The following is a 16,803-nucleotide window of genomic DNA, read 5'->3' on the forward strand; positions in this document are numbered from 1 at the left end:
ATTCCCACAGACGACCACTCTCTCCGCTTCAGAGCCTTATCGAAGGCCCATCTCCTCCAAGAGGCCTTCCCACACTAAGCCCCGCTTTTTCTCATCTCCCACTCCCTTCTGCGTCACCCTGACTTGCTCCCTTTGCTCTTCCCCGCCTCCCACGCCCCGAAGCACTTATGTATTTATCTGTAATTTTATTTACGTCTGTCTCCCGCCTCTGGTCTGAGTTCGTCGCGGGCAGGGACCGTCACCGTTTATTGTTGTACTTTCCCAAGCGTCTAGTACAGTGCTCTGCACGCAGTGAGTGCTCAATAAAAACGACCGAATGAACCCCAGCTCCAGAGCAGCAGTGACTCGTGGGCAGGGAACGGGACTGGCGTTTCTGCCCTACACTCAACCAAGTTCAACACAGTGCCCGGCCCTTGGGGTCGGGGGGGAGGCCCCTCGCTCAGTTCATGACATCTGGGTAAATGCCGTTCCAGCTAGGACCCGGGGTCCTAATAATAATAATAATGATAATGGTATTTTGTTAAATGCTTACTAGATGCCCAGCCCTCTCTCCTCTTTAGATGGATATAACTAAATCAGGTTGCACCCAGTCCCTATCCCACGTGGGACACCCATTCTCACGCCCCATTTACAGTTGAGGGAACTGAGGCACAAAGTGACTTGCCCAAGATCACACAGCAGACAGAAGGCAGAGTCAGGATTAGAATCCAGGACCTTCCGACTCGCAGGCCCGTGCTCCATCCACTAGGCCACGCCGCTTCTCAGGTTAGTCCCGTCACCTAAGCTGGGGTGGCTCGGGGCTAGACCAGCCTCGGTCTGCTCCGCTAAAAGGCAGGAGACGGGTCTGGGATGTGAGCCAGAGCCGCTTATCATGGCCACAGCTCCCGGGGGAAGAGGAGGGCAGGGTAGGCCCAGCACGGGCGAGGGGGCATCTCCAAGGCCCCTCTGCAAGCTCTCTCGCCCCCCCGGAAGCTCCGAGCGCCCGTTTCACGGTGCCACCTCGCCACCGGCCAAAGGGCAGGTCACCACAGGGGCCAAACGCACCACAACCCGTCCGCTCTCCAGGACGGGGACGTGGACGCCAGTGCTGGGATCCCAGACCCGCCGCCCCGCCCCCACAGGCCCAGAGCCGCCTGGGGCCCCTGGGCAAGCCCCCAAGGAGACCCCAGTGAAGTCCAATGTCTTAACTATTACTTAAGGTTTTCTTTTATTTAAAAGATCATTCACAAAATACCATATCCATAAATTTACTTTCTGTCATGAAGCAGAATGGGTTAAGGGTTTGGGATTCCATTCTGGCATTTAAAAGCCAACCGGACTGATTCCGCGGTTAAGGGTGGACTCTTGTCCTTTCCCATTGTTTCTCCACATTGAGGATGGAAGTAGGTCATTCAAAAAGTATCAGTTTTGATTACAACCACATAATGCATGTCTCTCTTAAATTAAGTATTGGTGTTACACAAATGGTTCTTATCTCCGAAGCAGAGTAGATGGGGGGTTGGGGAGGGAGGGACGGGACGGGACGGGGGGAGAAGAGGACAGCGGAAGGGGAGGGAGGATGACGGCGGGAGGAGGCCAGAGGGTGAAGGAGGGAAGACCGGGACGTAGAGAGACGGATGACAGAGAGTGGACAGGGAAGGAGGGTTTTGTGTGGCAGAGACACGGGTCTAACAGAGGAGACATTAGGAGCCCAGAGTGGAGAACTGACCCCTGGGGGGGTGTGGGGGGAGCCTGGCCCAAGGCCAGTCCGGATCCATCCTCAGCTCTATCCCCAGCAGGCCCGGGGCGGGGAGGCGGGAGAGGGAACGGACTAGGCGTCGCAAGCCCTGCCCACCCCAACCGTGGGCCCGCTCCGACAGCCGGCACCCCGGCCGACGACGCCTCGTCACTGCGCCTCCGCCCTTCGGCTGGCGGTGGGGACCGGGGCCCATTCTGAGCAGCCGGGGGTTCCCGTCACCCCCAAGACAATGGCAAACTCCATCATCCACAGACGGGGCCAAACGTCTCCCACACGGACAGGCAAGAGTCGCCCCCGCTCTCGCGGCCCCGAAACCCCGGGCCCCAAACCGAGACTGCAGCCTGCCGCCTGAGCGACCGGGGTTGGGAGGGGACAGGGAGGCGACCCACGGGGCTGTCGCGGCGTCTGGCGGTGCCGAGACCCCTCCGGTTGAGGTAGAGCCCTCCCCAGCGCCAGCTCCAGACCCAAGCAGGGTTCGCCACGGCAACCAGCGGTCTGGCTGGGGACCCAGACGGGAAACTCCCCGAAAGAAGCTGCAGCGAGACCCCAGAGCGGAGGCGCTTCTGCTCCCTGCTCCCGGGCAGGGGACCCCGCTCCGCTCGGAGGATGGGACGCTGCTTCCCCAGGAGCCTCTGGGGGCCCGACACCCAGACCCACCGCGGGCCGGAGCCCCGGGGAGAGCCCGAGGGCCCGGCCCAGAACCGACCCGGGATCCGGTCCCCACTCTAACCCGTGTTTCCGGAGTAAAGCCGAGAAAGCTGGGGGGCAGGGAGCAGCCCCTCTGCCCGGGGAAACTCCGGGCTGCTTTTGTCATCATCCACTTGCCTTCGAAAACCAGGCTGTGGGGAGAGTGAGAAGGAGGAAGAGGAGGAGAGGGGGGTGGGGGGGAGCGTGAAAAAAAAAACCAGCACAAAACAGGCACTAGATACAGCGAAGCCAAGAACGTACTAAAAACCACTTGTTAACAGCTGACATGCATTCACAAGCTCCGTGTTTTCAGTTTGGAGAAAGGAGGAGGAGGAGGGTGAGGAGGAGGGAGGAGGGAGGAGGAGGAGGACAGGGCCGGCTGCACAGCTCTGGCGCTCAGTTCTCCCCTGGTCCCGGGGCCTCGGGGCTCACTCCTGCTCCTTCTGGACCACTTCCTCCCTGGGCCGGGCGCCACCGAAGATGGCCGAGTTGGGGTTGGCGACTTGGTTCAGGGGGGTGGCGACTGTCCGAGGTTTCAGCTGGAGCCGGGGCCTCTGTGCCCGCTCCTCTGCGGAGACAGAGAGCGACGGGGTCGGCGAGGGCGGGAGGGGGCAAGGCACTGCCCCTCTCCCCCCGGATCCCGCCCCCCGCCCCCCCCGCCAGGGGCCGGCTGACTCGGGCACCTACCTTCTGTCGGTTCTCTGAAATCCATGGAGGAGCCGCGGAGGGGAGGCCCGTCCCGGAAGCGGCTGCCCATCGGGGGTCCGCCCGGCCGCCGGTCTCCGGGGCGGCTTCCTCCGCCCCGGCCCCCGAGGAAGTCATCCTTGAAGCCTGCGGAGGGAGGAGGGCACAGGGTTGCCAAGAGCCAAGGCCCAAGGGCCCCCGGCCCCGCCGGGACACACGCCCTCACCGCACATCCTGGCGAGGACATGACGCGTTCTGGCGGGTGAGCTGCTGGACTGCGGTGCCCGCAGCCCAGGAGGCAGAGTCCCCGGCTGCCAGGTGGGCCTATCGCCAGAGGGTGTGGAAGAATGGACATACGGAGACCCGCCCCGGGGCGCTCACGGCACATCCGTGCCACACCATCCGAGCCGGGGAGGCCGCCGCTGGGGCCTGGGGAACACTGTGCCCGTTTCCAGGCTGTGGGGCCGGATGGGCCGGCCCTGTCCCGAGTCTGCCTGCCCACGCCAGACCTGACGGGCCACTCGGGTCCGGGAGCACAGAGAGCCCGAGGGAAACCTGGGGCCGCTCACGGCTCCCAGCCCTCCTACCCTGGCCTCTCTCGGGGCTGGTGCCCCTGCACACCGTGGGTCATTTCACTGCACCCTCTGAACCGGGGATGAAAAGGGCCCCACGGTAGGTCAAAATCCTCCTGCTGGCCGTCTGCCCGAGGACCCGGAAGTTTGGAGTTGAGGCCCGAGTCCACGACACAACTCTGCACCCCCTCCTCCCCCGCAACCAACACAGACGAGTCCAATAGGCACATCTGGCTTCATCGGGAGACCCGGGTCCTAGCCCACCGCCTCTTGCCTGGCCTGCTGTGCGATCCTGGGCGGGCCGCTTAGCCTTCCCGGGCCTCCATTTCCTCCTCCGTTAAGGTGGGGAAGCCAGCCCCTCTCCCTGCCTCTCGAGGACAAGGACAGCGCGCCCAGCCTAAGGGGGCTGCCCCAAAACGTGGACTAACGAAAAGGATGCCTATCGAGGGCCTTAGCGTACTCCCTGACCCACCCGGGACCTGCGGGCAGAGCCCCAGGGCGGCGGGGCCACCCCCAAACAGTAGCCAGTGGCCGCACGGCGCTAGCTTTGAGGAGACTTGTTGCGTGTTTCAATCAGAGACTAGCTTATCCATAAAAGTACAGGTTTACTGACGATACTGTACTTTTATGGATAAGCTCATTTCTGATTGGCTTAGGCTTGTTTCTAAACACTGAACAAAGCCATTCGGTCACTTAGCACCAAAGGAGCAGCGGAGCTGGGCTCCGAAGAGTCTTCAGGCCCGGAGGTCCCCCGCCCTCCCTGCTCCCCTCCACTTACCGGGAGACACATCTGACAGTTAAGGATCCACCGCAGGTGGACACTACCCACAACCCAGGGCCAGGGGTGGGCACCGCGGCGCGATCACCCCGGGGAGGCTCCTTCCAAGTCCGGTCTGATCCCCAGGCCGGAGCGCTGGGAGTCCCAGCCCGACTGGAGCACGCTCACGGGTGGGGACAGGGAAACGGGGCCCCGGCGTCTGAACCCGCGCAGGGGGAGAGAATAAATGAGGCTACCGGAACCGAAGTCGTCGCGGGAATCCCATCCTCCGCCGCCCCTGGAGTCTCGAGGGCCGCCCATCCCTGCCGGAGGGAAACCGAGAAGGGGTTGAGAAGGAGCGAATGAATGACCACCTGCCCCGTCCTGGAGCCCCCGCCCCACCCCGCAGCACCGCCCAGGGCCAGCCTTGCGGAAGAACCATCGGGAGGAAGCGGAGGCCAACAAAGCCCCGGGCTCACCCCCGCGAGTGAGGGGGACGGAAGGGAGTCCGACCAAGGGGTGTGAAAGATGGCCCAGGAGGCCCACTGGCCCCCCCGCCCCCACCATCGGGACCTCTGACTAGTTGGGCTGGGACAAGGGGTGGAGGGAAGAGAGAGGACTCGGACAGTAGCCCAAGATCACCTCTGTCATCTGGTCCGCCTTTCCTGAAGCCAAAGCCTCCTTTATCTTGCTTTCTGCCCTCTGCAATATCCACTCGAAGGGCCCGGTCACCCAGGAGCTGATTGGAAGGAAGGAGATAGTCAAGGATAAAATACTGCAAGTTCAGTAACGTTTTAACTCGGGGGTGGAGGTTCGATTTGAATCGTCCAAGGCAGAAGGAAGGGGTAGGGTGGAGGGCTGTGGCAGCGGGTCGGGGTCTGTGGCCGGACAGCCAGCTAGGGCCCCAGCGCCCCTCTTCTCCACGCCTGCAGGGCATCTGAGATCCCCCTCGGCTCCAGAGAGAAGCCACGGCACCGGCCCTTCACGCGTGGTCCCGTCCCCACGGCCTAACCCGGCAGGACCCCGGCGGAGGCACAACTCACCGCCCCGTCGTAGGTCAGAGCTTCCTTGAGGGACTCCACCTCGTCGAATTCTACATAGCAGAACCCTGCGGCGGAGAGAGGCTCACGCTGACCGCCAGCCCGGGGCCACGGCACCCCCAGAGCAGCACCCCCAAGGTGGCCGCCAGGCCCGGGCACCACCGGCCGCAGGCCTCGGGCCGACCCCGCCCCTGTAGAGAAACCTCCGCCCGCCCACGACCCCGCCCACGACGCCTGCCCGACGGCTGGGTCTCCGGCTCCCACCGGCAGCTTTCAGCTCGGGCCACGGAAGGGAAACCAGCCCCGCCACTGGGGCCGCGAGTCAACAGGAGACCCATCTGGCCACACCAATCCCCAAGGCAGTCGGCCCCAGAGGGGACCGTGGACTCAGCCCCTGGTCAAGAAGGTCCAGGAGCAGGATCCCAGGGGAGGACCAAGTCTCCCTCCATCATTTCATCACTCTCTGAAAGCGGCTGGATCTGGCAAAGTCGTGTCCCGAGGGCTCCGGATCCTAGCGGAGGCAGGCAAACAGTGCCCCACGTCTTTAGGGGCTCGGAGCGTACCCTCTAGTCCCAGGCACGGTCCCACTCAACCGGGCTTGCCGGGCCCCTTCCCCAAGCTGCATCCGGCCAGCACCCGGAGCCAGGGGCCATCTGTCGCCGCTGCCGGCCACTCAGAACCACCGCTGGCCAGTCCCTGACCCACCTTTGAACTTGTCCGTCTCTTTGTCTCTGACTAGCCGGACGCTCCGGACGCTGAGGTCCTTAAAGATGGCATCGATGTCTCCTTGGACGGTGTTGAAGGGGAGGTTGCCGACGTAGGCGGTGTAGGGGGGCTCTGTAGGCAGCTCCTTCTGACTGCGCATCCCATGACCACCAGCGCTCCCGCGGGACCTGGAGGAGAGGGGGTTGGTGGTTCGGCGGCTGCTCTGGGAGAGAGCCGGGCCTGGGCCGCTCCCTCCCCAAGATGGGTCGCAGTTTCAAGAGGCCCAGAAAGCCCGTGGCCGACGCCAGGTTCGAGACACATGCTGCAACGCAGACCCCACTCCAAACGCACCGGCCTTTTTATTCCCGAAGCGGGCCCCGGAGCCGGTCAGGGAAAATGCCCGGGTGAATGTGTTGCCCAAGATACACCCCACCCTCCATCCCAGAGTCAGGGGCATTCCATCCCAACCCCCACGAGGTTCCATCCCACAGCTAGCAGTTGTTGCCAACGCAAGCTCTGGGTTCAGGCGCGGACTTGCCCTGGCATCACCCAGAAGGACTCGACTCCCACCCCCCCCGGGGAGAAGAGCCTGATGGGCAATCAGGCCTCTTCTCGGGGGTTCTGGGAGACTGGATGGAGAAGCCGAGGGATACCAGCGGAGCGAAGGTCACTTTGCAGGCGGAGCCTCGAGGCAGAATGCCCCCAAGGGCACGGCAGGATTGGAGAAAACCCCCACCCCCAGGGCCGACAGCTCTGTGCACAGGCCAGGAAGTTACTGCTCCTGCACCCGCCCGCCCCAACAGTGACGCCGTGACCTCCACAGGGAGGCACACCAGCATCTCGGCAACACTCCCTACCCAGCCGGCCTCGACAGCCAGCCTCCCCCTCTAGACCCTAAGCTTGAGGGCAGAGATCATGTCAACTATTTCTATTGTATGAGACTCTCTCAAATGCTCCCCACCCAAGAATCATCACTGACTGGAGAAGTGAACCATCTGACAACCACCCCTCCCCGTCCCGCGGCTCCTCACTCCGGTGCAAGGAACCAGTGGGCAGTGGGAAAAGAGCAGAGAGCCCGAGCCAGCCACCGCCCCCCACCTCCCTACTACCTTCCTGGGGAAGAAAACCCCAGCCGGACTCTTGGCTCCCTTGAGAGAGGGGCAGTCGCCCCACTGCAGTCTCGGGGCACAGCAAGGTTCAGGCCAGCACCCCGAGTCACTGGTGACCGTCTGCCCGCCCTGCCCACCCCCTCCGAGGTGTGGTGGGGGAAAGAGAGAAGGCAGAGGGGCCCTGCCTGCAAAGGCGATTTGAGTCGACTCCCTTTGTTTCCCAGGCCCGTGCCCCGCCCAACCTCCCCCCTCGCCCCCCAAGCTGACTCGCCCCAGGCCCAAGAGCTCACCGAGGCAATGGGGACCGAGGTGGCTCCATAAGCTAGGCCTTGGGGCACATGTCAGACAAAGCCCTTCAAAGACACAGAAAGAGCACTTTGGGAAAGGCTGACTTCGGAACCGCGGGGACCTCAGGCACAGACGAGGCCGGGAAAAGGATATTCAACGCCACCAAATCCCATATTTTAATAAAATGCCAGTCACGGTCGCCCGGCTGGCTTCGTGGCCAAACTGCCCGCTCTCGCTCCAGGCTGCGGTCTCGCCGCTCCTTTGCTGCCAACCTTCTCACTGGGCCTCGATCTCACCTGCCTCACCGCGGACCCCTAGCCCATTTCCTGCCTCTGACTGATCTAATGCAACAATTACTCCCTCCTCTAATCCAACAATGACTCTCCCCGCCTTCAAAGCCTGAATGAAGGCACACCTCCAAGAGGCCTTCCCAGAATAAGCCCCACTTTTCCTCATCTCCTTCTCCCTTCTGCATCACCCTGACTTGCTTCCTTTGCTCTTCCCCCTCCCAGCCCCATAGCACTCACGCCCTTATCAGTCATTTATTTGCATTGAGGTCTGTCTCCCCCGGCCCAGACTGTGAGCTCTTTGTGAGTAGAGGATGTCATTCTTTGCTGCATTGTACTTTCCCAAGTGCTTTGTACAGTGCTCTGCACACAGTAAGCGCTCAATAAATACGACTGAATGAATGAATGAATGAGTGGAGGATGACTGGCAGATCTGGGGACCGCAGACGGCAGACTGCCGGCCGGCCGATTCGCCGGAAACGTCTCCTTTTCATCAGTTCCTCCGAGGGAACGGGAGGTAGGAGAGTCTAGAAAGGGATGCGTTAAAGCCCATATCCGAGCGGAGCGTAAGGACGCTCAGAGGCCACTGGATGTTGCCGCCCCAGATTTTGGAGAAAGGGTTTTTAAAGGGAAGACCGGAATAGAGTAGGTTCCGACCCCCGTCCCCGGGGAGGAGCGGGCAGCGGAATCGAACCATTTGTCGCAGACTCGGGGCCGGGGGGGGGGGGAGGGGGGCGGGCGGCTGGGGCCATGGGAGGGCCCAGCCCGGAGTCTCCGCCGCACAGCGGGGAGTCTGCCCATTGGTCCAGAGCCGGCCCTCCGGGTCTGGCAGCAGACGAGGGCACAGCACTCCCATCAGCTTCAAGGAGGCTCTGCTGCATAGATGCTTTGGAAGAAGGCTGGGGAGGGGGGTGGAAACAGGCAGCTCGGGGTGGGGGTGGAGGGTGGGGGGGGTGCAGGGACCCTCCCCCCATTCTCTCCACTGCTTTCCCGCTTCTACCTTTCCCAGAAACGGGCTCGAGCACTGGGCTTGACCCTGTACAGTAAAAGTAAGTTATAGTAGTCAGTGAAATTGCCTTATGTCATAACCGGTCGCAGGATGGAAGTTCTGCTAGCTTTGAAAGAATCAGGTTGGGTCTCTCGATGCCGGCCAGTCCGGGGGAGATCTGGCTGGGTCAGATTCTGGGGCACAACCCATCACACGCAAGGAATCCCCGGCCCGCTCTGTGCTCAGCAAGAGGAGACTCGCCAAATCCATGCGGTTTCCCTGGGCCAACGGCCCCCACCCTGAAATCCACACGCCCTGGACCGGAGGCTTCTTGAGGGGAGGAATCACACCTACCAACTCTACTATAGGGTGCGGCACGGAACCAGGACTCCACGAAGGCCAGTGAGTGGCAGAGGCTCACGGGCTGTGCCCACCTGTACAAACCCGACGTCTTTGGGGCATCTTTTCCCTTGCTGGGCACTTGCGCTCTCCGGAGGGGTTGGGGAGGATTTGGGGAGATGAACTCCCAATGGCTGCGAAAGCAAACCACGCCGAGCGGCACCTGGTGCTTCACCTCGACGGCTCTCGGCATCAACTCGGGGGGTTGGGAGCGGGAAGAAGCACTCGATGCCCCAGTTCCCCAACTCCTGTTTCACGCCTACCAGTAACTTCGACGGGGACTTGTGCGGGCCAACGGGCCTTGGATCATTTTGACAAGTCACCTCCTCAACACTCCCCACATCCCGCTGGCACACGGGCCCCTCCTTCTCTCAGCCCAGGGCCGGGTAGCTGGAGGCAAGTCCCGGAGGGCGGGGAGCCAGGGCGAAGGCCCCGATTGGGAGAGAGCTAAAACAGAGCGGCTGATTTTGTCTTTCAGGGGGTGGAGGAGAAAACCTGCCGAGCGAACCATCTAGCCCTGCCTTTGTATCTGGATGGATCGGCTGAAGATTGATTAATAAGGGTATTTTTAAAAGACTTCCTATGTGCCAAACCCTGCACTAAGTGCTGAGGAAGATATGCAAATCTGGTTGCACACAGGCCCTGTCCCACATGGAGTCACACCATGTGGGAAGAACAAGTATGGGACCCCCATTTAACACCTGAGGAAATCGAGGCCCAGAGAAGTGACCTGCCCGTGGTCCCACGGCGGACAAGTTTCAGAGTTAGGGTTAAATTACCTGTCTACTTGTTTTGTTGTCTCTCCCCTTCTAGACTGTGAGCCCGTTGCTGGGCAGGGATTGTCTCTATCTTTTGCCCAATTGTACTTTCCAAGCGCTTAGTACAGTGCTCTGCACACAGTAAGTACTCAATAAATATGAGTGAAGGAAAGAATGAATCGGAGGCCAGGGTCTCCAACTCAAAGGCTCAGGCTTTTTCCACTAGGCTGCACTGCTTCAGGGAGTCCACTGAGCACCCACCCTAGGGCGAGTCCGGTGGCTGGCCCACCTAGCAAGGGTCCACATATGCGTGTGTGGTGGACGGTCCATCTCACGCCGGATCTCATTCCCTTCGCTCGGCCTGTTTGCCATCGATTCTTCGTCGGCGGGAGGGGTCCCTGGCCCGGACAGGGCAGCTGTTCCTCGGAGTCCTTGACCCGGGGAGGTCCCCCCGACTCGGCCCTAGGGCAGGGCCTCCCCGAAGAAGCCACGGGGCCACGTTCTTTGCTGAACCAACTCACCACACGTAGCTGGAGGGTGCTGGCGGAACACCACCGGACCCACCCGCCGCAGGAAGGCGCCGACCGGGCAACGGGGCCGTCTTCCGCCGGGAGCCGGCCCACCGGGCCTATTTACGGAGCGCTGACCTGTGATGAGCTTACGCGGGGCCCCCGGTCTAGCGGCCAAGGTGCCCTAGTCCACTTTAACCGGCAGCTCCGTTCGTCTCCCGGGCATCTCCCCGGTTGGAGCGCTTGCGGGGCACAACCAAGGCTCCCCTCGGATCTGGAGCAGCAGGCTCCCTCCTTCCCGGTCCCAAACTAGAATGCTTGCTCACCCTCCGGTCGGCTACGTAAGCGGTGGGGGCCCAACGTCACGGCAGCCAGAGGGCGAAGGGTGGTGAAAGGAAGTCGCCCATGGCGTTCAAGTAAGAGTTCCAACAGCTGGGAGATGTTTATTCCAACGCAGTCTCTCTAAAGTCACATCTCCTCCATGAAGCCTTCCCTAACGAAGCCTTCATTTCCCCTACTCCCTTTCCCTTCTGCCTCCCCTACGCACTTGAATCTGTAACCTATAAGCATTTGCTGTTCACCCCATCCTCAGCCCCACAGCTCTATGCGCATCTCTCTAATTTTAAAGTCTGTTTCTCCTTATAGACTGTAAGCTCCTTGTGGGGAGGGAACATGCCTACCATCTGTCGTATTGGACTCCCCCAAGGGTTTCGTACAATGCTCTGCACAGAGCAAATGCTCGACAACACACCATCGATTCTTTGAAGGTCAGGATCCGACTGTAAACTGCCTGAGGAAAGACGTCTGCTAGCGCTCTCCCACACTCTTGGTACAGAACATTGTACGGATACCACTGACCGTCCGACTTATTGGGGGAGGAGAAAGGCATTTTACCCATCCCTCCGGGCCTTCTGCCCGGTCGCCGTTTTCGGGAAAGCGGTCGGCCCGACATCCCACTTGCAGCAGCCGACCGGTGGGCTCCAAACTGTGCGCTGGTTTTCTGCTAGGGGTTGAGATCCACCTCCATGCGGGGTGTCCTTCAGGGGGGTGGCGAGCCCAAAGGGTTTCAAGATGGCCCCTAAGAACCAGGATTCATTCAATAGTATTTATTGAGTGCTTACTATGTGCAGAGCACTGTACCAAGTGCTTGATGGATGGGAGATGATCACCTCCTCGAGAGACATCGAGGCCCTGGTGCGAAGAGCCTGGGCTCGGATGTCGGCCCCACCCTGCCACGTGCTTGGGCAGCTCACTTTACTTCTCTGGTCCTCAACTTCTTCATCTATCAAATGGGGACTAAAACCACGTTCTCCCTCCCTGACTTTAAATTCCAGGTGGGCCCGGGTCTGTACTTGAGTGAAAGAGCACGGCCCGGTGGAAAGAACAGGGGCCTGGGAGTCAGAGAACGTGGATTCGACTCCCAGCTCCATCATTTGTCTACTGTGGGACTTTGGGCGAGTTACTTAGCTTCTCTGTGCCTGTTCCTGCATCTGTAATATGGGGACTGAATACCTTTCATTCAATAGTATTTACTGAGCGCTTACTATGTGCAGAGCACTGTACTAGGCGCTTGGAATGGACAATTCGGCAACAGATAGAGACCACCCCTGCCCAATGACGGGCTTACAGTCTAATCGGGGGAGACAGACGGACAAAAACAACAATCACGATAAACAGAATCAAGGGGATGGACACCTCATTAACAAAATAAATAGGGTCATAAAAATATATACAAATGAGCACAGCGCTGTGCGTTCCCTCCTACTTAGAATGTGAGCCCCCATGTGGGACCTGATTATCTTGTACCTACCTGGGGGTTGAGGACGGTGCTCGGCATAAAGAAAGTGCTCAACACACATCACAGTTATCATCTGATTGCATTACATCGGGGAAACGGCCTGGCGGACGAAGCACCGGCCTGGGAGTCCGAAGGACCCGAGTTCTAATCCTGGATCCGCCACTTGTCTGCTGTGTGACCCCGGGCAAGTCACTTCACTTCCCTGCACCTCAGTTACCTCAGGTGCAAAATGAGGATTAAGACTGAGCCCCAGGTGGGACTGGGGCTGGGTCCAACCTGATTAACCTGCGTGTACCCCAGCGCTTAGAAGAGTGCGTGACAGAGTAAGCGTCTAACAAATACCGTTATTAGTAGTAGTTTAGTTCCCTGCATGTGGTGTGTGCTTAAATACTAGCGTGATGATGATGATTCGGCATCAATGAAGATGCGGGGGAGGGCGGGGTGATGGAGAAGGATCCTCGGGCCAAGACCGTTATCTCGGGGCGTCTCTGCTTAAAAGCAGCATGGTACAATGGATAGAGGCTGGGCGTCACGGGTTCTAATCCTGGCTCCGCCCCTTGCCCGTTGTGTGACCTTGGGCAAGTGGCATCATTTCCCTGGGCCTCAGTTCCCTCCTCTGTAAAATGGGGATAAAGAATGGGAGCCCCACGGGAGATGGGGATAACGTGGGATAATCATCCAACCCAATTACCTTGTATCTACCCCAACACTTAGAAGAGTGCGTGGCGCATAGTAAGTGTTTCCATGCCATCGTTATTATTATTACTATTATTAATTGCACTTAACAAATGTTATCATTATTACTATTATGAATTGTAATCATGATAAAAGCCCAAGTGTCAGGGTTGGGCTCTCCGTGGTGCGAGGGATTTGCGGGGCTCAGCGGAAAGAGCCCGGGCTTGGGAGTCAGAGGTCGTGGGTTCTAATCCTGGCTCCGCCCCTTTTCTGTTGTGTGACCTTGGGCCAGTCACTTCACTCCTTTGGGTCTCGGTTCCCTCATCTGTAAAATGGGGATGAAGACTGAGCACCCCACAGGGGACAACCCGATTACCTTGTATCGACTCCGGCGCTTAGAACAGTGCTCGGCACATAGTAAGCGCTTAAATTCCATCATTGTTATTACCTGCAAAATGGGGATGAAGACTGTGAGCCCCAAGGGGGACCGCACGATCACCTTGTTTCGACCCCGGTGCTTAGAACAGCGCTCGGCACATAGTAAGTGCTTAAGAAATACCATTATTAAATACCATTATTATTATTATCTGTAAAAAGGGGATGAAGACTGTGAGCCCCACAGGGGATCACCCGATTACCTTGTATCGACCTGGGATTGTCTCTACCTGTTGCCAAATTGTACATTCCAAGCGCTTAGTACATTGCTCTGCAAATAGTAAGCGCTCAATAAATACTATTGAATGAATGAATGACCCCAGCGCTTACAACAGCGCTCGGTACATAGTAGGACCTTAAGAAATTCCATAATTATTATCTGTAAAATAGGGATGAAGTGTGTGAGCCCCATGGGGGACAACCTGATTACCTTGTATCAATCCCAGTGCTCGGCACATACTAAGTGCTTAACAACATTATTATTATTATCTGTAAAATGGGGGTGAAGAGTGTGAGCCCCTCCGGGGACCGCCCGATTACCTTGTATCGACCCCGGCGCTTAGAACAGCACTCGGCACATAGTAAGCGCTTATGAAATACTATCATTACTATCTGTAAAATGGGGATGAAGAGTGTGAGCCCCACGGGGGACAACTTGATTTCCTTCTATCTATCCCAGTGCTTGGCACATAGTAAGCGCTTAAGAAATACCACCGTTATTATCTGTAAAATGGGGATGGAGAGTGTGAGCCCCAAGGGGACCACCCGATTACTTTGTATCAACCCCAGCGCTTAGAACAGCGGTCGGCACATAGTAAGCGCATAATATCATTATTATCTGTAAAATGGGGATGAAGACCGTGAGCCCCAAGAGGGACCGCCCAATTACCCTGTATCGATCCCAGTGCTTGGCACATAGTAAGCGCTTAATATCGTATTATCTATAAAATGGGGATGAAGGGTGCCAGCTCTTAGCACATAGTAAGTGCTTAATATCATAAATATCTATAAAATGGGGGTGAAGGGTGCCAGCTCTCAGCACATAGTAAGTGCTTAATATCATAAATATTATCTATAAAATGGGGGTGAAGAGTGCGAGCCCCACGAGGGACCGTCCCATTACCTTGTACTGATCCCAGCGCTCGGTCCATAGTAAGCGCTTAATATCGTAATTATTATTATCTATAAAATAGGGATGAAGACTGTGAGCCCCACGAGGGACCACCCCATTACCTTGTATCGATCCCAGCACTCGGCCCATAGTTACTGAATGAATGAATGATAGTAAGCGCTCAATAAATACCATTGAATGAAGGAATGAATGATAGTAAGCACTCAATAGATGCTATTGAATGAATGAATGATATATTATCTATAAAATAGGGATGAAGGGTGCCAGCTCAACACATAGTAAGTGCTTAATATCATAAATATTATCTATAAAATGAGGGTGAAGAGTGCGAGGCCCACGAGGGACCGCCCCATTACCTTGCAATGACCCCAGCGCTCGGCACAAAGCGCTTAATATCCTTATTATTATCTATAAAATGGGGGTGAAGAGTCCCAGCTCTTAACCCATAGTGAGCGCTTAATATCCTAATTATCATCTATAAAATGGGGATGAAGACTGCGAGCCCCACGAGGGACCGCCCCATTACCTCGCCTCGACCCCAGCCCTTAGCACAAAGTGCTTAATATCCTAATTATTATTAGCTATAAAACGGGGATGAAAAGTGCCAGCTCTTAGCACAAAGTAAGCGCTTAATATCGTAATTATTATTATCTATAATATGGGGATGAAGAGTGCGAACCCCACGAGGGACCGCCCCATTACCTCACCTCGACCCCAGCCCTTAGCACAAAGTAAGCGCTTAATATCCTAATTATTATTAGCTATAAAACGGGGATGAAAAGTGCCAGCTCTTAGCACATAGTAAGCGCTTAATATCCTAATTATTATTATCTATAAAATGGGGATAAAGAGTGCGAACCCCACGAGGGGCCGCCCCATTACCTCGCCTCGACCCCAGCTCTTAGCACAAAATAAGCGCTTAATATCCTAATTATCATCACCTATAAAACGGGGATGAAAAGTGCCAGCTCTTAGCCCATAGTAAGCGCTTAATAACCTAATTATTATTTATAAAATGGGGATGAAGCGTGCGAGCCCCACGAGGGACCGCCCCATTACCTCCCCTCGACCCCAGCTCTTAGCACATAGAAAGCGCTCAATATCCTTATTATTATCATTTATAAAACGGGGATGAAGACTGCCAGCTCTTAGCCCATAGTAAGCGCTTAATATCCTGATGATGATGATCTATAAAATGGGGATGAAGCGTGCGAACCCCACGAGGGACCGCCCCATTACCTCGCCTCGACCCCAGCCCTTAGCACATAGTAAGCGCTTAATATCCTAATTATCATCACCTATAAAACGGGGACGAAGAGGACCAGCTCTCAGCCCATAGTAGGCGCTTAATATCCTGATGATGATGATGATCTATAAAATGGGGATGAAGAGCGCGAGCGCCACGCGGGACCGCCCCATTCCCCGGCCTCGACCCCGGCTCTTAGCACAGAGTGAGGGCTTAAGAAATGCGTCCCTCGTCGTGGGGTTTTAGGGGGTCTGCGGTGGTGCGTGGGGCCGGGCCCGCGGGCGGGGCCGCTGCGGCGGCTGAGGGGAAGGCGGAGGCCGCCCGACGGTGTGGGTCCCCTCGGCCATGGCGCCGCCGCCCCCCGCCATTTCCCGCCGCCTTTTCCCCCCGCTGTCCTCCCCCGCCCCCTCCCCGCGGGCCCGGGGCCTCACCCCCTGCCGCCGCCGAAGCTGCTGTAGGCCCGATCGTCGTAGGTGTCGAAGTCCGCCATTTGCCGTCTCCGCTCTGAGAGGAACCAGGCCGCGCGCCGAAGGACCCCGCGCTATAAGGCCCCCGCCGCCGGGGCTGCCCCACGCCGCGCCTGATCGCGCCCGCCGCGCCGACGCGCGCGCGCCCCGCCCGGCGCACGCGCACTCGCCCGCTACCTCCCCCTCCCCTCCCACCGCGCCCCGCCCGGCGCACGCGCACTCGCCCGCCCGCGCCCGGGCCGCGCATGCGCCCGCCCGGGAGGGGGCACGTGGGGCGGCCCCTCCCACACCGCGTTTGTTACGGAGCTGCCGCCCCTCCCCCCCCCCCCCCCCCGCCCTCATTCCTTCATTCACTCAATAGCATTTGTTGAGCGCTTACTATCATTTAGTCCTTCATTCTTTTGTAGTTATTGAGCGCTTACTATCCTTCATTCAATAGTATTTATTGAGCGCTTACTATCATTTATTCCTTCATTCTTTTGTAGTTATTGAGCGCTTACTATCCTTCATTCAATAGTATTTATTGAGC

The 16,803-nt window shown here is 58.1% G+C and overlaps 1 protein-coding gene and 1 non-coding gene across 2 annotated transcripts; both read right to left on the bottom strand.

The window, feature by feature from the left end:
* Positions 1–1,183: 1,183 nt before the first annotated feature.
* On the bottom strand, positions 1,184–16,373 carry EIF4H (eukaryotic translation initiation factor 4H). Its single transcript, XM_029082269.2, has 7 exons — positions 16,239–16,373; positions 6,184–6,371; positions 5,482–5,546; positions 5,081–5,177; positions 4,696–4,761; positions 3,113–3,256; positions 1,184–2,993 (listed from the first exon to the last, which is right to left on the bottom strand). The coding sequence occupies exons 1-7, from the start codon at positions 16,295–16,297 to the stop codon at positions 2,854–2,856; spliced, it is 759 nt and encodes a 252-aa protein (XP_028938102.1). The 5' UTR covers positions 16,298–16,373; the 3' UTR covers positions 1,184–2,853.
* On the bottom strand, positions 4,229–4,350 carry MIR590 (microRNA mir-590). The gene has a single exon (NR_034801.1). It is a non-coding gene; the product is annotated as a microRNA mir-590 (primary transcript).
* Positions 16,374–16,803: the final 430 nt, after the last annotated feature.

The sequence above is a fragment of the Ornithorhynchus anatinus genome, chromosome 17 (genome assembly GCF_004115215.2).
Source record: "Ornithorhynchus anatinus isolate Pmale09 chromosome 17, mOrnAna1.pri.v4, whole genome shotgun sequence".
NCBI lineage: Eukaryota > Metazoa > Chordata > Mammalia > Monotremata > Ornithorhynchidae > Ornithorhynchus > Ornithorhynchus anatinus.